Source organism: Tuber melanosporum (genome assembly GCF_000151645.1).
Source record: "Tuber melanosporum whole genome shotgun sequence assembly, scaffold_26, strain Mel28".
In the NCBI taxonomy this organism is placed as follows: Eukaryota; Fungi; Ascomycota; class Pezizomycetes; order Pezizales; family Tuberaceae; genus Tuber; species Tuber melanosporum.
In genome coordinates, this window is record NW_003298930.1 from 752,743 (window position 1) to 772,047 (window position 19,305).

Sequence of the window (19,305 nt, forward strand, 5' to 3'; positions counted from 1 at the left end):
AGCTCTTTATAAAGAAGTATTAGAGAAAGCTTACGATAGGCATTCCCGATAGAAGACAGAGGTCTTGTACTATCGGTAACGTAGGCAGAGGCCTGGTGCTATCCTAACACGAAGAAATAAGAAAACAGAAGAGAGAAGTATCATTCCCCGTCCCCAAGAACTAACTATCCAAAGGGGGATCATTACAGTATTAGTAGAATTTAGCCCTACATCATATATGAATAATATGTTTTTTGAAAACTATATTACAAGCTATCTCTTTCCCTGGTACTTAGTAGTCTGCCTACTCTTTTCACTTTTAAATTAATAGGCTTATACAGGACCCTAGTGGTTCTCGAAGTTCTACAGTGAAATAATATAAGTCCCTCCCTAATCCCTACCGGATGTACTAGCCTTATCTAACCCTTGAACATATTCGTCAACAAGCCCTTTAAGGAAATTCTTCATGATTTTATGGATCAGAAAATATTTGAATCAAAATCTATAGAGGCTTTTGAGAAATGGACTGTTGAGCACCGCCGTATTATAACTACTGAGTGTATTGGCAATGCATATCGCCAATTTTATACACAAAAGGCCGAGATTATTCATTCTTCTTTTTGTAATGTTGGCTTTTCACTTCCTATAAACTGTAGTTTAGATTACAGGTTAGATATTACAGAGTTTGAGAATATATAGATTGGGGATTGGAGTCAAGACTTGAGTGCACTTGATGAATTGGCAGATGTAGGAGATACAAGGTATATGGAGAATGCTTCTATTGAATTTGTACACACAGTACTTGAATGATAAACAACTAATACCATAAAGTCTTAGATTTGCAGGTCCAGTACTACACTCTGGGGGGGTAAAGGGCTATGCCAACACCTTCACATTAGCTATAGAGTACTTAGCACTATAACCAGAAGCTAGAAATCCTAGTTATCCAGATTTCTCCAGTTCCAAAGCATTGAGAATGAGATGCTCCCATCAAGAGTATTTTGCAGTTCAAAATGACATTCAGAAGGCTTAATTTCCATACCATGGACAATCACTCATCCTCTTGGCATATTGCGCATACCCTTGCTAGCATGCCAAGTCCCCCACTCCCCAATAGTGGATTTAACGAGAGTTTACGGTAGTACAAAAGTACTCGTAAGTAATGTAAACGACACCAACATTTTGAGATCCTGGTCAACACAAAGGAGCGGTAGTGGGATAAACCTCAGAAGAAGAAAATAAGGGGCCCGAATGCCAAAGCGGGAGTGTTGGAGGTTTCCTGCACCCCTTGAGGGGCGGTGCAGAGGGAGAAAAGTGATAAGTTCCCTTGGTATTGAGTCGCCAAGTACCAGAGCTGTACGAGTACGAGTAAAGACGGAGGACGTGCCCGAAGACTAAAATACATAGAATTCGTATTTATGCGCAAAGATAATTAGCCACGCATCCGTTCAGTTCCTCTGTTCGGGTACTGTTGCCAGTAGCAAGTACGAGTAGAAGGGAAACAGCAAGCAAGGGTGTTACAGCACCAATTGGCCAAAAAAAAAAAAAAAGCAGAAGACATAGGATCCCTTATCGGTACCTTTTTCGGGAGCAGTTTTTCTTTTTTTTTTTTTCGGCATCCCAAGAAGTAGAATCTGCTGTCTATCTTCAACTTGGCGAACTTGAAATTTGTTGATTCGCTGGGTCAACTTTGTGTGAACATATTCCTTTAACGGGTGACGTTCGAACTAATTAAGGTGATAATCTCACCCATCATCGCGCTAAGAGTGCCTGTATATTTCGGCACAGACGAAAGGATAGAGCAGCACAAGAATAGGATGTAGGTTCCAGTACGTACTATGTACCGTATGAGTACTCGTACCGGTAACTTACCGGTAGTAAAATGGGGCCAGGAGGACGTGCGAAGCCCCCCCTCGCAAAACCTTGCCTTTCCCCTCTTCTCAACCCCCACCTCATCCATTCCCGGTATCTGTCCTACAGCCAACATAAAGCGCTTGCAAAACTTCACCCCCAACCAATCCTACCATGAAGGTCTACGAATACGATAATAGCACGGTTGGTTTCCCCCTTACGAAGGGATGAAGTAAAGGCATCCTGTGCAGGAAAGCAAACCCTTCTAACTACGCCTGCGCCTTGCAGGAGGATCAACGCGAGGACCACGACTCGGGAGCCGTCGTTTCCGAAGCCGCCCTCAATGAGATCGGTGTGTTGGCTTACCATTTCGACTCCGTTGATGACGTGAACGCTCTTGCTGCTGAGCGTGGCTATAAGAACCGTGATGAGGTCACAATATCCCCGAGCGCTTTAGGTGATATCTACGAAGACAAAGTGAAGGCCTTTTTCCACGAGCACCTACACGAGGATGAGGAAATAAGATATATCCTAGACGGCGAGGGCTTTTTCGATGTTCGATCCAAAGATGACAGTTGGGTGAGGATCAGGTTGTCCAAAGGTGATTTGATTATCCTCCCAGCAGGAATCTACCACAGGTTCACCACCGATAAAAATAACGTATGGCCCACCATTATAACAAGTTGTTGGCTTTCGAGGTCTGCTGATGCTAATGAGAGCATAGTATATCAAAGCGATGCGACTATTCCAGGAGGATGTAAGTTCCTTCCCTCTTGCCACCTCTCATCTTCGCCCATCATTTTAATATGGAAATTTAGCCCAAATGGACTCCCTTGAACCGAGATCCTCTGGTCGACGAGAATGCGTACCGAAAGGCGTATATCAACTCTCTTCCCTTAGCGTAGGAAGTGATATTAGTTACAAATTATATACGTCATATCAATATTCTTATCCTGATCGTCCCCTACCTCATATCATAAAGTATTCTCGTCACTGTGATCAATTTGTCGTGCTAGATAGATCATGTATCCTGCTCACGGCACGACACAAACACTTATTAGCCTGATGGAACATTTCTGCGAGAAAGAAACAAAGTGAGGGGTGAAATGTCGATAAGCCCCGCCAGAAATGCACGACCACAGAGAATGGAACCCAATACAGCGCGAACTGGTATCGTAGTTTAAATTAGGGGTGGGGGTGAAACTGATCAGAGAGACCCTTCTAAATCTGGTGAAGGAAGGGAGCTTCGTCGAAAGCTGGCGTCCAACAAGATGAGCCACTTCCAGCGTGTCGGTCGGATGCCATTACTTTGTATGGATCCCATGACCACCTCATCGGGAACATTGGCACAAGCAATTTCAAAAAACAAAAAAACAAAATTTGTTTACTCGAGCACAGTACCGTACTTGTACAGTACGGGTACACCCCCTGGCCAATCAACACGCAGCCTCCTTTTCTCCCTATCCCCAAGAGCCACCCAGCCATTTCTCCTGTAGACCCCCGAGAATGGATGCCCCTGAGCCTTTGAGCCTTCGCCCGAGTGCGACATTATGACTTGCACATTGCCTCGAAATAAAAAACGGTCATCGAAAACACCCATACCCCAAGAAGAATAATGGAAATCCCCGGTACTGGTACCTCAACCCACTTAACCCTGGTTGCAGATCGGGAAAAATTACATGTGGGAAGTCGTGCTTGGGCTGTGATATAAGCTTTTGGAAAAGCCAGGTACCGGTACTGTAGACTTGGTCCATGCGCTGAACGATGTCGACTTGAACCCACCTGACACCGTGTGATGTCCTAGGCTAGTAATTTGGGGGTCATAATATGATAGCCTGGCGTTCCCAAGCACAGGCGGCGGAGAGGTAAACGACGACGCAAGATACAAGCACACCAAGGTGCCTAGCTAATGTAAACTGCGGACCCCTGCGATTTTCTTTTTTTTTTTTTACTCCGGAACGTTGGTGGTGAAATGATCCAAATCTCGGAGCATCCTTCTTCCCAGTTAGTTCTGGAAGGGAAGGTGGTGGAGGGGCGGTTTAAATCTCAACTTCCTTGTGAGGATTCACTTGTAAATGAATTTTACGCTACTGTACCCGCGTTCGCGGAGAAAGTTTCTTATCCTGCTACCGTATCGTCCAACTGTGGCTTTGTGCATGAGTCGTCGGTGGTGCTTGTGGCTGTAAGGGGAAAAAGGGGAGCACCCAAGGAGAGAGAGGATTTGATATCGATAACTTCCCCACCATCAGGACTCATTAAGCCCAATCCAGAAACTGGCGGAAAGACTGGGAGCTGCAGGCACGACATGGGAGATCACATACGGTAGGTTGTTACTCGAGTACAGTACTGGGATGAGCAAGGAATGAATAATCGAAACCAAAAAGAACGGTGAGTGCAGTGCACTACGGTCATAAGTTACCGGTAGAATATTCGAGTAGACTACGGCACACTGTTATCATACAGCAAGTCATCCCTAATAGTGGGGGGGGGAGAGGTTTCCATCATATTGGCTCGGGAATAAAAAACATTTGCATTCCGTTGACGCGCTAAATTGAATAAAATTCCGAGTGATGCCAGGTGATTACAGAAGAGATGATTTGGCTGGGCGTGCTCAGGAATACTGACGGGGTTCAGATGCCTGCAAAAACATGCATGGAACGCCTCTCTAGTGGTCTCACAAGGGGCTGCCGAATGACAGCATATACTAGGGCGTGGTAATCGAGAATGGGCACACTTTTTCGAACATTTTTCGATACCGTGCTTGCACTGTGCTGCGCAGTACCAGACACCGACGGTGTTCCTTGCTTTGAGACTTTTCAAGGGAGAAGGAGGCCACATCTCCTTATCGACCGACCTTGCCCCCCCCCTTTATTCCAAGGCCGGATGCGGTTCGATGATTGCTGTTTGAGGGGAGGGGGGGCTCAGCTACAGCACCTTGCACGCTTTCACCACTTGTAACTTCAGCCCCTCTCTCTCGCTGCAACAGGAAAGGTTCGTTTCTACGATCATCCACGGATTACCTTGTCGATAACATCACAATCATCAACTCCATAAGCAATGGAATCACTGGGAGGGTTTCTGTAGGCACGAAAGTGTGAGATCATTTGAATCGGGACGCTGAACCGGCGGGGCGGAAGCAAAGAAACCTTCGCCGGGTGTTTTGCTTTCGGGGGATCCATTGTGACCGCTGCTCTGCTCCGCTTACTGGTCCTCTGGTGACTTTAGCGAGACCATGAGGCCGTGTGTGTGGAGGAATGGAGGAAAGCCAAGGGAACGAAAGCGGCACGACAATTGGCTGGAATGCGAAACCCCGCACCAACCATACATTGAGTTTGATGTTGCGCCAAAGGTAGAGTGCTGCTTCCCTTTTCTGTCCTTTTTTTTTTTTTCATTCCTTTTTCTATTTTATTTCACTCCTTTCTTTCTTTTTTCTTTTTATTTGCTTCTTTTCAGGTTGAGGAGGAGCCAAGTACCAAGATCCCTGTTTACCTCTGACTCTTATGGTGATGATGATGGGTTTATCGGTACCCTCTGGTGGTGCACTCAGTACGCTTGGTATATAATAAAAAGATGGTGGGTGGGAGAGAGTGGTCTTTTCGATTTATTTTTATTCCTTTCTCCCTGAATCAGAAATCAGCGCTCTTTCCCCAGGTTGTTCTAGCTCATCTTGAAGTTGGGAGGGAAGGCGACAAGGAGGAAAGCGCCTGTCTTCCGTTCGAACTTCTGATTTTTTGGGGTCCATACAATTATTATTTTTCCTTTTTTTTTTACCTTTTCCTTTTCCTTTCCACTCGTACTGCCATTTTTTTCATTTGTTTTCGTTCCCCACACCACCTTTTTTCTCCCTTTCCCTTTTCCGCAGAGAGCATGCATACAAGGTACAGGACAAATCGGGGCCACGACAGGCCCGAGGCAGGGAAATTTTGTCGCAAAGGCCAACAGAGGGGGTGAAGCATCACTCTGGAAGGACACCCCCCTTTCTCCTGTTACTTTGACCGCCGTTTTCTCTCTCCATCGCTTCCTCTGTTCTGTTGCCCGTCACTTTCCTTTCATTCAACCCCGTACACTTCTTGTTCTATCATCCCCACTAACTCGGCTTCGATAGAGCCATCTATACAGGCTACATACTTATCATACCTCTCTCGTCTGGCGTTAGAGACGCCGTTCGAAGAGCGAGCCAAAGCTCTTTGCTAGGATGCCGCCCCTGCACAGCTTCGAGATCGATGTTCCTTCCCCCCTTCACTTTCTGGTGTTGGGGGGGGGAAATTTGGACTTACTCACATCCGTACATACATAAAATAGCGGAGACGGGGAATTTCGAGAATTTATTCCTTTTTTTTTATTACAGCTACGCCTTCCAAAAAGGGTTAGATGATTTCCGAATATTGATTTGGAGGTAAGTCTTCGTTCGCTCACCATTCAATCTCACTTTCCCACTGTTCGCCCAGCCAGCCGTGGTTCACTTTGCCCATCCGCCCTTGTCCCCTTCTGTCCAGATTCGCTGCTGTTGCTTGGCTGCTGCTCGGTGCTGCTTCCTGTGCTCGTCTCTCTCGCTCGTTGCTTTGGTGCTTCTGCTCCCGCTGCTGCTGCAACAACTGCGCTCTCACTCTCTTTCCCTCTCACTCTCACTCTTCTCCTCCCTCTTCACACACTCTTGTTCGCTCTCTTCACAAAGTCGTACTCCTGCTACTGCTCCCCCTCCTTGCTCACCTGTCTCCCATTACCCATTACCCACTCCTACTTCCTCCTCCACCCCCTTCCTGCTCCACCACCGCTCACATCTCCTCCTTTCTCCCTCGTTCACTCATTCAACGGCCTGCCATCTCGTCCACACCCTTCTCATCTTTAAATAGTGTTTCTATCCAACCCAACACGCAAGAACAATCGACTCCCGCCAGGAATTAAAAATTAAATAGAAGAAGGCGAATCATCCTGCTTGATCGTTTCCATCACCGTCGAGAAAGAAAAAAAAAAAACACCCCCGAATTTGGTGCCGGCGCTTGAACAAAGAGTAAACCCTACTGGACTCGAAAACCCATCTACCATAATACATCTGCTTCTCATCGCTTCCCTGGATTCTTTGTTCATCGATTTTACCCTAGTTCGGCATCGACTTTGTCGGGTCCGCTGTCGAAACAAACACGCGCGTGCTCCTTTACCCTCCGCTCTTCATCTCCACGAACAGTAAACCAGAGGAAAAAAATCGGTAAAGGGGGGCCTTTGGTCAACTCAAGACGCCTGCCCATTCCCCTTACCCTTGGTTCCGAAAATCTTTTTACAAGGTCAGCTTTATCCTCGCTCCCTATTCGTTTCGTTCGGCCCTCCACCCCCCTTTTTACCTTTCTCCACAAGGAGGAAGAGGACTGCTCTAGGGAAAAGAAAACACTTGCACTCCGCCCAATATGGCAATGCTGACGCAGTCGGCAGTTACCTCGACATTTCTCCCTTAAAATTCGCCACCTCCCAACCCCCTCTCTGCCATCTTCTACGACATGAGTCTCAAACTAGATTACTTCTGAAGACGACAAATCCCCCCCCGAAGAAGAAGCCGCAGAGAGGCTGTTTTTACGCAGGATAATGACCGAGAACCCTACTATTCCATCGACTCCTGGTCCTTCGCAGCCTCCCTCGCTTGCAAACTCGTCAACTACCCCTGAAGACGTCGCAGACACCTCCGGTGAAATCGACTGTATCTGCGAAATATCTGATGATGATGGATTCACAATATGTTGCGACAAGTGTGATACTTGGCAGCATCTTGTCTGCGTTCAACTCAACGGGGGAAATTTGCCCAAGACCTACTACTGCCCTAGATGCGATCCATGTTCTTTGGCCGTTTTGGACGTTCAAAAGGCTAAAGATATCCAACGGCAGCGAAGGGAAGTGGAGCAGGCCAAAAGGAGTCACAAGAAGAAGCGACCGACTGGCACATCTCACAAAAAGAAGGAGCTCGCAAACGGTACAAATGGCATCACATCTGGAAAAGTTTCATCGTCCTCGGAGAAGACTGGTGTGCAGGTGTCTGGCAAGTCGGTCGGCGGGAAAGAAATGCAGCAACCCTCTCGGAAAAGAGGCCACCGGGCCTCCGCCCAGTCAAGTAATAATGCTGGACTTAGCCCTCCCATTACCCATCATGCTGTCTGCAATGTCCCCAATGCAAATATCCCCCTTGAGTCACCGTCTGCCCGTAACGGCGAAACTGAAAGTGATACCGACCCTGAGAAACCGACAAGATATCTCGGAGAAGGTTTCACTGACTTGGGTAACAGCATGAACAAATATACCGGTACCGATGTCCAGCAGTTGACCCACAAGATGGGAGATTGCGCTTGCTTAGGGGAAAAAGAGTGCCTTGTCAAGGGAGTGGCTGATGGCGAAACGGTTATTAGCAAAGCCCTCAATGGGAACGGAAATTCACGTAAGCAACGCAGGACCAATGCATCCACCGAGTCGACAGTTGGTTCTAAACGACCAACCCCCGACCGTCAATCTGTTCCATTAAAAAAGGAGGAAGACGAAGAAAGTCGATCTGTTTCACCGCCATTATCACGAAGCAAGCCAAGAAGCCGTGATCTTACACCGTCAATGCCTCAGGATGTTGCTGTAGAGAAGGGTGAGATGACCGGACGTGAGGCTAGGAAATTCAAAGAGGTCTTATCACGAATACAAAAGCAGCAGCAAGAGGAGCAGCAACCTCAGGTTGCAAAACGGAGGAAGAGAAACAGTACGGTCTCGCTCACCCCTGGCACATCATCTTTGCACAGTCCGGGTATCGATATGAAAGGTTGGATAAAAGTACCCGATTCAAGTAAGAGGAATAAGTTCCCCAACCCGAGATCGCCATACTCACCGCCTACAACAGGATCCGGTCCAAATCACGGTTTTGTGGAATACTCCGTAACTGATGCCGGTGTTGGGAGAAGAGCATCAGATTCTCCTGTCAGTTCGGATGAGAGGATACTCCGCCGGACTTCTTCCTATTCTCCGGTTGCTCAATTGACCCAAGGGCCCAATACGCTCAAGCACGTTAGTAAGACCGTCTTAAGACCTGCGCGACCGCAGTATGAGGACAGGGCGATACAAACAGATCCTGTCGAGGAAGGAATTCCTTGGTGGTCGCCGGCTGCCGTGAAGGCGCCCCCTCGACCGCCACGATTACCTCTTCGGAAGCTGTTGATGCAGAGTTTACTTCGAGATAGAGAAGAAGCCGCCGCAACTGTGTTAGAGGACAAGAAAAGGAAGCATGATGCTGTTTCTGAGGACCCTGAAAATATACCCTCTCCTAAAGTGCCAAAACTTTCTAACAGTGGGTCTGCCCGAAGCACAACAATCTCACCTTCCCTTCGTGCAAAGGGATCTTTACACGAGCCCTTACGTACGGCAACTTTGCCTACTCTGGATATTGGTTCTCTATCGAATCAAGCCTTAATTACGCCTGATATGCCCACTACCATGGTTGGTGCTAGTGCCGCTAAATCACCTTCGTCGCCTCGACCTCCCGGTCCTGCGTTGGCGGATCTTTTTTCTGCTGATTCGGATAAACCGTCATCAACTCAGTCTAGTCCTACTCAAGAGAAGCAGCCCTCTGATAAAATACGGGTGAATTTACCACTGGACAAGCCTCGGGTGAACGGATATAGAAACTCTAGTTTACACGTGCAGCTGCCACCTGGCTCAGGAGCTGTCAATGGACCATTGACACCCGCCTTGCAAAGTTCATTACCTTCAGCTCCCAATTCAGCCACAATCCAGCCTCCTTCGACAACATTCCCCAGCTATGTCTCTCCGTCGGTGTCTGCCCTGAATAGCAACATGGTCAATCCTAGCCCAACAAGGACGACGAAAAAGATGAGTTTGGAAGACTATGGTAAAAGGAAGCACAAGACAGAGCCTGTCGAGAAGAGTGATGAGAAGTTGAGTGTAAAAACTACGAATGAGGGACCTGCGACTTCAACGAATTTATCCAAACCATCCATCGTGTCGTTAGTGGAGGAGCCCACGAGCATTGCTGATCCTGCGCCGAGTACATTGTCAATTGTAACAGCACTGCCACCTCAGGCGATCAACTCGTCAAAGCTTGCTATGGAACCAATCAGAATTCCTCCTGCACCGAAGGACCAAAGGACGACTTCGTTGGGTAGTAGTGTACGTTAGTTTCTTTTACTCTTTTCTTATGTCACGGGTTGTTTCTTGTATGAATTCTTTAGTCATTAGTAGGTTCTTGGGTAGGCTATTAGCTTGTTCTACCAACTATTCTCTTCTCTTAACTTTTTTTCTTTTTTTTTTCCTTTTCATGGTTACGGATAGGATAACTTTTTCCTTGACACTTTCTTGTGTTGCTGTCGCCTTCTTTCTTTTCGGTGGGGAAAACAAAACTTTTATCTTTTTCATCATGTCTTTAAAGCCTGGGCTGGGGGAATTGGAGTTCAAATTTTCGTTTTTTGTCTTTTTAAGGGGGAACTAAAGAAGTGTTCTTTTTTTCTTCTATATATATACGTATTATATATATTTGCCCGGCTGGGCTAAAGAAAGGGTGAGTTCGGTGGAACCGGGAAAAATCTACCATCTCCAATCTGAGAACGGGAACGGCAACAAAAAAAAAAAAAAAAAAATCACGAAAACTTTATGCTTGTTTGCTGTTTTTGTTTCGCTTTCTACTGGAGATTTTTTTTTTTTTACTGTTGACTTTCTTGTATAATACTTCTTACCTTCCTTGTATAATTGTGCTCTGTACTTAGATATTTACCACCTACCTCCCCAATCAACACCTGCCTCCCAAATCAATGAACGGATTCTGGCTCTTCTTTGACCTTGTATCACCCTCAATTCGAGATGACTTGACGCGACCTGTCAAACGAGAATGGAAAGGAAAGCGCGGGAAAGCAAGAGTGAAAGAAATGAAAATTTCCAACCAACGGTAAGTTAACTTACTCGTGACTTGAATAAACTTGATCCCTTGCTTCCCTCACTTTGACCACAGTTCCTCCTATCATATGTACCCTGTACAGTACACAGTACGGTATGTATGATCTTGATCTGATATAAAAAAAAACCCCTCCCACCGGTATCATAGCAGCTAACCGCAGGTCACGGACCCGAAAACAACCAATAAGTGTTTTCAAGCCATTGAGATATCACCAAAAAATTAAAAATTAAAAATTAAGTTTTTATTTTATTTTTTAAAAAAGGCAGTATGATAGCAAATAATACCTTATGATGCATGAACTGTCCATAAGTATACATACATACATACATACATACATACATACATACATACATACATACATACATAAAGTACAGGTTCCGAGCACCAGTCTAATAAAAAACTATCCCACTCTATCCATCCATTATGCAAAACGGACCTGGATAATCTTTTGTTCAATCCACCGTATATACGATTCCTTTCTGGCGAGTTTTTTTTTTCTTTTTTCTTTTTTTCTTTTGCCAGTGAATGAACTCTATTTTATTACAATGTATATATACATCCTCTACTTGACATGTTCGGAACTGTTACCGGTATATCGTTCGCCGTGGAGCACAGGTAAGTATCATAGTATGATACCATAAAAGTTATCGGGAATGCAGTGACGAACCCAACCTGGTTCGTTATATCTATACCCCCTTCATATGGAGGGGCTCTTGTCTCTTGTGCGGTATATTAAGGGGGAAGTTGTCATTTTCGACTACCCGACTACCCTACCCTACGATACGATACTTGATGAGTGAGTGGATTTTCGATAATCGATTTGGTCGATTTCTCTATGGGTATCTATCACCTACCCACTCGTAAGACTACGCATTATGATAATACCTTACCATAGGATCTCACCGTTCCTCGTATCGTGATTTTTCAGATATTTGTGTGCATGGGTGCAGAAAAAAGAAAAAGATTTTCCGGAGCCTCTGGATTTTGGCGGTAGAGTATTGGTATTTTCGTTCGGCTTCTTACGTGGGGGGTAGACTACGGTACGGGTGTGTGTGTGACATGCTCGGACCCTTACAGGCTGCTCTCGCGGAAAGGGCGGGATGGATGGAAATTTTTTTTTTTTCGGTGGATTTATGTACAGTACTTGCTTGATTGTTTGGTTGCGGGTCGACTGGTTGGGCTAACTTACCCCGCAGTAGGATGGATGGGATGGGATGGGATGATGGGATGAGATGGGATGGGATTGCGCTTTCTTGCTTGCTTGTCTGGTTATCTGCGCATGTTTATCTTGGTTCCTGGCGTGCCGGGTTTGCCTATAGTTTTTTTTACTGTACGAGTGCTTCTACCATAGCCTACTAGGGCCTGTTTTGATTTTTGTAATGATTTTATTTTAGGGGGGCACTTTCATCTATACAAGTTATAAAACGTGTCCGGTAACTTGTCCTTTGCAGAACCCATCTTTCTAGTCCACTGCTTGCAGCATTTCTCAAGCTTACGAGCGCAGCCTGGTATACATGTCACGTGAATCTGACAAACAATAGCGGTGTTTAAAGCAACTGGGTATTCTGCTTTGAAATTGGTGAGCCTTCCCGTCGCAACTTGCTGCTTTAAATTACGTGGAAGTCATATCAATCAGCCAAACTCGTACATCTCCATAAGCAAGGCCTTACGGAACCGTAAAGGAAGGAAAGCTCATCATTATATTTTCAATTTTCTCGTTTTTCCACCATCATTCGTTCTACCCTATTCTAGACGAAAAGAAAAAAAGCGAGAAACTAATAAAGGTAATGAATGGGTAAAGGAAATGGAGCCAGTTTCTGGGATGATCGGCAGAAGGTGGAAAAAGGAGCCGGGGAGTAAGGAAAATAGAATAAAAAAGAAAGATAAACAGTAAGCCCCACCAGGAAAGAGAAATTGAGAAGAGGAAAGAAGGCTGATAAAAAATGGGGTTTTCACAACCGGATTGAGGCAAGTAGCAAATCTGGTCGATGAAAGGTCATCTTTTTTATCTAGGATATTGACATTCCGTCGTTTGCTAGGGATGTAGGTAGTGAGAGGAGAGGATTTTTATTCGCTGAATGAGAAACGAGAGCCTTCGATACCTTCAATTCCTGTGATAGCGGTTCTGGGTGTGACCTGTTGGAAGGTGGAGGGTTAATATCGGAAATTAGGGGGCAACTGTGTCAATACTAAAGAGGAGGAGGTAATCAACTCACGTTTTTACGCCTGTACCAGTTGGTGAAATCCTGAAGGGAGTATCGGATTTTCTTGAAATCTCTTGTTGAGACAGCACTAGGTTAGGGTATTCATCATTAGCACCCATACAATCGGATGATATTAGTGAGGATATTTCATACCCCTCAAGCGTGGTCAAGAACTTCTGGGCTTCGGCAGGAGAAATGCTTCCAGCCGGTAGAAGCTCTAGAGTGTGCTTCATCCATTGCAGCCAAGGTTCAGGACAAAGCTCAACCAGAGCCAACAAGACTCCCGAGGAATCCGGAACACAGTCTCTTGGGAAAGAGTACATCAACCCGCTCAAGATTTTCTGAGTTATGAGCTCTCCCTTGCTCAGAGCCATAGCTTTCACAGCCTCCTGAACTTCCTTCGGATTGTCTGGGTAAGCGCTGGTTGGCGGCGAAGAGCGGCCATAGGCTAGCACATCGCGAAGGAACTGCAACACGGCCACAAGGGGGTCGACTTGCTCTAAGCTCAAAGAGTGAAGAGAAGCCTCAAATATAGGCTGCAACAAATTGGAAAGTATCAGCTTATAGGGGTGGAACATGACACCATCCACCAAAAGGCGGAAGAAGTCCTCAATAACTAGCTCCAGTTAGCAGGTTGGATATTGAAAGGAGGGGTGTGTGATCAAAACAGGAGGGAGCAAACCATCAGGGATTTCGGTAGCGGCCTTTGTGTTTAATAGTCGGAACATGTTCAGACATTGTTGCTCTAGAAACTGGTAAACCGAGGCCCTAGTAGCTTCATCAACAAGCTCTTCATCTGCGAACTCTCTGATAACTGCACCGGTAACCCATAAAAAGCAGCCCTGATGAGACTTCTGGAAGCAGGCAACCAATTTCTCCGCCAACTGAGGCAAGAGTGGTAACATATCGGTCCTATAGCTTACAAGCATCGTCCTATAACATCTCGAGACTCTCTCACAGACCGGTGAGAATTCAACGAAATTATCGAGAATCGTCCCGAGCACCGGGATAAGTCCCGACCAAAAGCGAATCATAGGATTCAATGTTCCCCGGGGAACGTGCGGATGAACAACTTGAACAAAGATTGTCAAGAGTTGGATGTAATCTATTGGGATGGGGTCATTCTTAGTTGCTATAGTCGCGAAAGAGAGTAAATTGGGTCCCTGATAGGGCGTACCAGCCAGTTCACACTTAGCCTTGTCGTCATTGGCACTATTTGCCTTTTCCATGAGCCTTTTTGCAATGGGCTCGCAAAACAGCCTCAGAGCATCATATATCTTGTCAAGCGGCTGGGCCGCAACAACATGGGCAACTCCGTCTGTGACTTCGTACAAACTAGCGATAGGAAGATCACCAGCAACCTGTTCGTAAAAGTTGTGTAGTTGGCCCACATGATCAACGAGAAGTTTTCCACAATCTTGGCAGAAGAATTTTAGAGCCATGGCGGCGGCGCGCGCAACATCCTTAGAGTTATGTTCGAAACCTCTGGTGATGTAATTAAGTTGAGGCTCCAGATATGCGGGATGTTTTGATGTCCATTCAGTGTATCTTCCCAAGACCAATGTTGCTGCGAATCGAACCTTATCGTGTTCCGGTAACTGAACCAAGGATGTCATTATCTGGGGCAACACTTGCTCCTCATCCGCAGGAATCATCCTCCCCATCGCCCTCAAACTGAAGAGGGGTGCTTCCAAACTCTGCCAGTGCTCGACTTGACCATTGACAGGCTTCTGGGCGGTGGTGGCATAACGCTGCATCCAGGTCTGAATTTCAGAGTAAGCCTTGCCTAAACATGCTGCCGAGCCAATAACTTCGCAGCAATCCTTCAGAACATCACCCATGGAATGCCTAAACTCCCTAAACTTTTCTTCTGTTTCCCTATCTCCGTCGAACGGGTCTGCTTCACTTCCTTCGGGGTAATGAAGATGCCGAATCATGATATCAACCAGTTGCGAATAGATATCAGCTATCTTCACCCTGGCCTCGATGTACTTTTCTAGCACCAGATAGTTCTTGAGCTCGTACCAGAAGTTAAAGGTTAGTGAAATAACATCGCGTTCAGCGTCCAGAGCAGCACATTCAGCAATTGCTGACACCAATTCACGGAAGTCCATCGGCATGCGTGCAATTAGAACCACCCAAGCTTCTCCAGCCTCTGCAAATATTCGAGTGTACCCCCTGAATTTCTCCGGATCTTCCGCCTCAGCTGCTTCACGGATCTTCGGTCGCAGGTTCATGACCCGCGGGTATAAGATCCGGATGGCTTCCTGTGATGCATCAACCTCCCGTGTCTCCCGAAAGATATTGCAAAGACACTCAACAGCAGGGTCGAGAGCTGCATTTGAGGAGAGTGCAGAGATGATAACATCAATGAGCTGGGTTCCGATGACATCAAGAACCGGGATCTCACGAAGCCAGGAGTTTACGCACGATATTAGGGCAGGATTGGGTGGAGATCCAGCTAAACCGTAGTAGTGGGAGTAGAATTAGTAAATTGGAACTGGTGGTAAAGGAGTGGGGATGTAAGGGAAATGGAAATTACCTGTGGATTGCGCATATTGGACAAGGAGCCTGAGTACTTCTGTAGCGTTATCCGTGAGTAGTTCTCGAGATCTTGTCTCAAGCTCCTCCTCCTAATTTCTTTCATCAATTTCTCATCCTCGAACTCAAATGAGGAAAGAAAAGAATTAACATCCCAAACTACGTACCGTCAAGCTAACCTTCCTCCCTTCAGTAACCTCTTCGGGGAGGATTTTCAAAAATTCCAATAAACACACACTGCTCTCCACATCATTTCCCAGTGTGCTAACTACCAGACCAATAACGTCCTTCCACTCCAGCAACTGTAAGGCCAGACTGGCTAAACAGACACACAATTGCGTTCGTATCGGGCGTGAGCCGTTCCGGTGAGCAACAAGTAGGCTCAATAGGGAATTCCTTAGATCCACCAGGGCATCCCGTGGTAGTTGGTGAATATCGTAAGTGATCTGGGGAATGGAGAACAAATAATTAGCGCGGTCGATCCCGGTCACCAAGGTGCTCTCGAGCCAACAAACCTTTCCCTTCAATGTTGTCGCAGCAAAAAGTTGTGCCTCAACACCAGCGTTCTCAGACTGTAAAATAGCGTGCACAACAGTCCATGCCTCGGGCTAATATTATAAAATAATTCCAGTCAGCGCCTTCCTTCCTTCCCTCCGCTCATCGTGCTCATCCTGTTGCAGGGTTACCCCGCATCACCCCCCTCAGATGACCCCGCCATCATCCTAAGAAATGAGCCTCACTCAAAGGAAGAAACGGCCACGGAGATCCCGTCATCCCACCTCTTTCCCCCCGACTTTAAAAAGCAAGAATTTCCAAATTATAACCAACCGATTTTTGAAAGTGCTCCAGGAACTGTGTAGCTTGGTACTTTTGCTCCCGGTCGACGTTGCCCTGCATGGTCGCCAAAGCCGCGAGCACGGGCGCAAACTGATCAGAGGGCCCATTTGGCGAAGCCATCGTGTGGAATTTAGCGAGAGAAAATGCTGCGTATGTGTAGAGATTTGATTAACGAAAGATTGCGGTGCTCAAGATTATCAGGACTATCGGTGGGAACGGGGTTGGTGGTAGTGGTTGTTGGTGGGGGTTAAGTATGGAAGAATCGAGATCTTTTTGGAGTGAGCTTGACGTTATTTTATCTTTTTCCAGGTGGTTGCCATACGAAAGGCACCCAGCATCATTAAATTTTGCCTTAATTTACAATGGCCTTGTTGTCCACTTTTTCTTTCTTGGCATGTTGACTGTGGTCATGGGTGACTCATCACTACCTGAATAGGAGATTTTGAATGCACACAAATTGTTCTCCTAATCGTGAGTTAAGCATCAAGTTCTTGTGATAGCCTAACATAATCCGAAATCTTTATCCTATGATATCATTCATCTTCGCAGAACTCTCCCGTCTCCAGAAATGATTAAATCCATAGGCCAATCACTGACATCCACCGGCACAGTCCCGTCTTCAAATAATTGCTCTTTCAACGCAAGGGCAACTGTGATGCCGCAGGTCAGCATCCTAAGCGTATGACTTGCATGTGATATGGGTGTAAAAAACCTAGTATTGGCATCTTTCCTTTTCTTTTGACTCCATCTCCATTGAATACCCGTTTGTACCTAGCTAGAAAGTAGTCGTAGTAGCCCTTCCCGTGCCCCAACCTTCTGAAGCCCTCATCGAATGCAACACCAGGCATAACTATTAGATCCAGCCCTAATTCCTCGTGCTCCAAGCAATTGTGCCTCGCAGTTATCGAATCATTCGGAATTGTAGGTATCCCCCAGCTGTCCGGTTTGAAGGATTGATAGTCAGCGAGCGAGTGAAGTGACAACATATCCATCAAACTTGGAGGGGAAGTTGAAACGGGGTCAGGTGAAGTCGGCTGGCTCGGGGGCTGACGATGTATATAAGGTACATATAGCTGTTTACCTATGGGGAATTAAGTAAAATCCCGGGGCACCAGCGAGTGGATCGTGATATGATTACGTACCGCATTCGAGACCATCTTCCACAATCCGAGAAGTATCTATCTCCTTGGCTGGCATAGAGAGAAAGACGCTCACCCGACGTGAGGATTGGAACTCGGGGAGCGACAAAAGCGTCTCGGTACATATTTGAGCTTTGTGACAACCATTAGAGCTTAATCTTCCCTCTTGGTTTTTATACCATATGCACAGTTAACTAAATATGGGTAGATAACTAGGGGGATCAGAACGGTGTAAAGATTTACTTACATTGAACCGCGAGGCTCTCAGCAGAAATAGTAGACAAGGTCTTCTTCACGGCGGTCCTCAGGTTCCTCTTCGCCAGTGTAAGAGCGGACCCTGATGCCATCTTATCTGTAGCAGCAGTAGTGTGGCCTCGGGGTCTCCTTTTCTTCTCTTCCCTTCTTTTTTTTTTTCTCCCGGGGGAGGGGGGTGCGGGTGTGTTCTGGATAAAGGCTGCTAATGCTTGAAGAGAGATACTATAGCAGCTGGGCGTTATATGATAGGTGGGTCCGTACTTGTACGATGCTGTTATGAGACTTGTGCGATACCCGCAAGCCACAAGTTGGGTGAGGAAGTTCTCAACGGGTATGATGGGGAAACTTGGGAAATTCTGTCCTACCGTAGGACAATCTGCGCCGGCGGTAGACTATTGGTACCGGTATCATACTCGGGTTCCGCAAAACGACGATAGTATCAAAACCGTGCCAAGGTTCCCCCCACTTCGAAAGACGCTCACCGACCTCCGAAGAAACAGCGCACACAAAGAAGTGCCTAACGATTCAATGCAAGGATCAAAAACACTTCCCCACGCAGCGTAGACTCTTGACTAACTTAGGCCCTGTTTGGCATGCCAAACAGGGCCTTAGTTCTTTTGGAATCCCACTACGAGTACCCCACAACGACTACTAATATAACAAGCACAAATCCAAGAAGCAATCAATAAAATGTCAAAAGCAGAAAACCCCAATATTGCTACCATAGTATGAGATTCGAAATTTTTAGACCTCTTATGCATGTATCATAGCAGAGAAGATGTCAATCGAATGAGTGGCTATCATCAAACTATAAGTTAATGCCTGACCAGGGGCTGACAATGTGTTGATATCTGCACTAGTAACCAAAATAATAATAGCAAGGATAGTAATGATTTCAACAATCAAATTGACTTGAAGAACAAGATTTTCGAAAAGGTCTAATAAACACTTGACAATATGAGAAACTTGAAGATGGTAGAGAATAAAGCCAAAAAACCATGGCAAGAAATTTCAGAACAGATATGGAGGACTGCATAGGATCGAGATACACAAGCAGCACAACCTCTTTGTATCATGAGGTTAGATGTTTTATCATAAATAGTTCTCATCACAGCATCATAATATTATAATGTAAATATTGCATTGAGCTATTACTTGCGCTGAACCGCTAGGCACTCCCAAGGGAGAACCGCTCCTTTGAAGGTCGCTTAGCATCTTTCGAAGTGGCATGGTTACCCTCAGAACTTTGGATATTATATACAAAGAGATACCGCAGCAGAGTGCTGTATGATGACAATGAGAACAGCAAATGTACCCCGATTGAATGCGGGTACTTTAAGAGCCCCCCCAGGAGCAATTTACCGAAATAATTATCTTCCTAGGGGGATATCCGGGCAGCACCACGAAACCCCCGGTAGGAAGTCCGCTTGTCTCCGCGAGTTCGTTGATGTGTCGCATGAAGCAAACTGCCATAATGAATTGTACGGAGGGGGGAAAGCTGTATGCACAGGTACAGTACAGTGCAACGCTGCGACGGTGTGGAATTGAATCTCATCGCGAGGAGCATCAGATC

The 19,305-nt window shown here is 46.2% G+C and overlaps 4 protein-coding genes; 2 read left to right on the forward strand and 2 right to left on the reverse strand.

Annotated features, from left to right (window-relative positions):
- The first annotated feature begins 1,871 nt into the window (after nt 1-1,871).
- Nucleotides 1,872-2,792, forward strand: GSTUM_00006393001 (uncharacterized protein). XM_002838565.2 has 4 exons: nt 1,872-2,034; nt 2,119-2,490; nt 2,555-2,587; nt 2,649-2,792. The coding sequence occupies exons 1-4, from the start codon at nt 2,005-2,007 to the stop codon at nt 2,733-2,735; spliced, it is 522 nt and encodes a 173-aa protein (XP_002838611.1). The 5' UTR covers nt 1,872-2,004; the 3' UTR covers nt 2,736-2,792.
- A 3,117-nt stretch (nt 2,793-5,909) lies between these two features.
- On the forward strand, nt 5,910-10,557 carry GSTUM_00006394001 (uncharacterized protein). XM_002838566.2 has 3 exons: nt 5,910-7,112; nt 7,258-8,638; nt 8,693-10,557. The coding sequence occupies exons 2-3, from the start codon at nt 7,408-7,410 to the stop codon at nt 9,982-9,984; spliced, it is 2,523 nt and encodes an 840-aa protein (XP_002838612.1). The 5' UTR covers nt 5,910-7,112; nt 7,258-7,407; the 3' UTR covers nt 9,985-10,557.
- Nucleotides 10,558-12,433: 1,876 nt separating this feature from the next.
- On the reverse strand, nt 12,434-16,575 carry GSTUM_00006395001 (uncharacterized protein). XM_002838567.2 has 9 exons: nt 16,330-16,575; nt 16,017-16,109; nt 15,669-15,947; nt 15,503-15,593; nt 14,138-15,421; nt 13,643-14,065; nt 13,114-13,576; nt 12,973-13,048; nt 12,434-12,892 (listed from the first exon to the last, which is right to left on the reverse strand). Exons 1-9 carry the CDS (start codon nt 16,456-16,458, stop codon nt 12,824-12,826), a joined length of 2,907 nt encoding a protein of 968 aa, XP_002838613.1. The 5' UTR covers nt 16,459-16,575; the 3' UTR covers nt 12,434-12,823.
- Nucleotides 16,576-16,875: 300 nt separating this feature from the next.
- Nucleotides 16,876-17,824, reverse strand: GSTUM_00006396001 (uncharacterized protein; the record flags this gene model as incomplete). Its single annotated transcript, XM_002838568.1, has 4 exons — nt 16,876-16,988; nt 17,051-17,419; nt 17,481-17,609; nt 17,725-17,824. 4 exons carry the CDS (start codon nt 17,822-17,824, stop codon nt 16,876-16,878), a joined length of 711 nt encoding a protein of 236 aa, XP_002838614.1.
- Nucleotides 17,825-19,305: the final 1,481 nt, after the last annotated feature.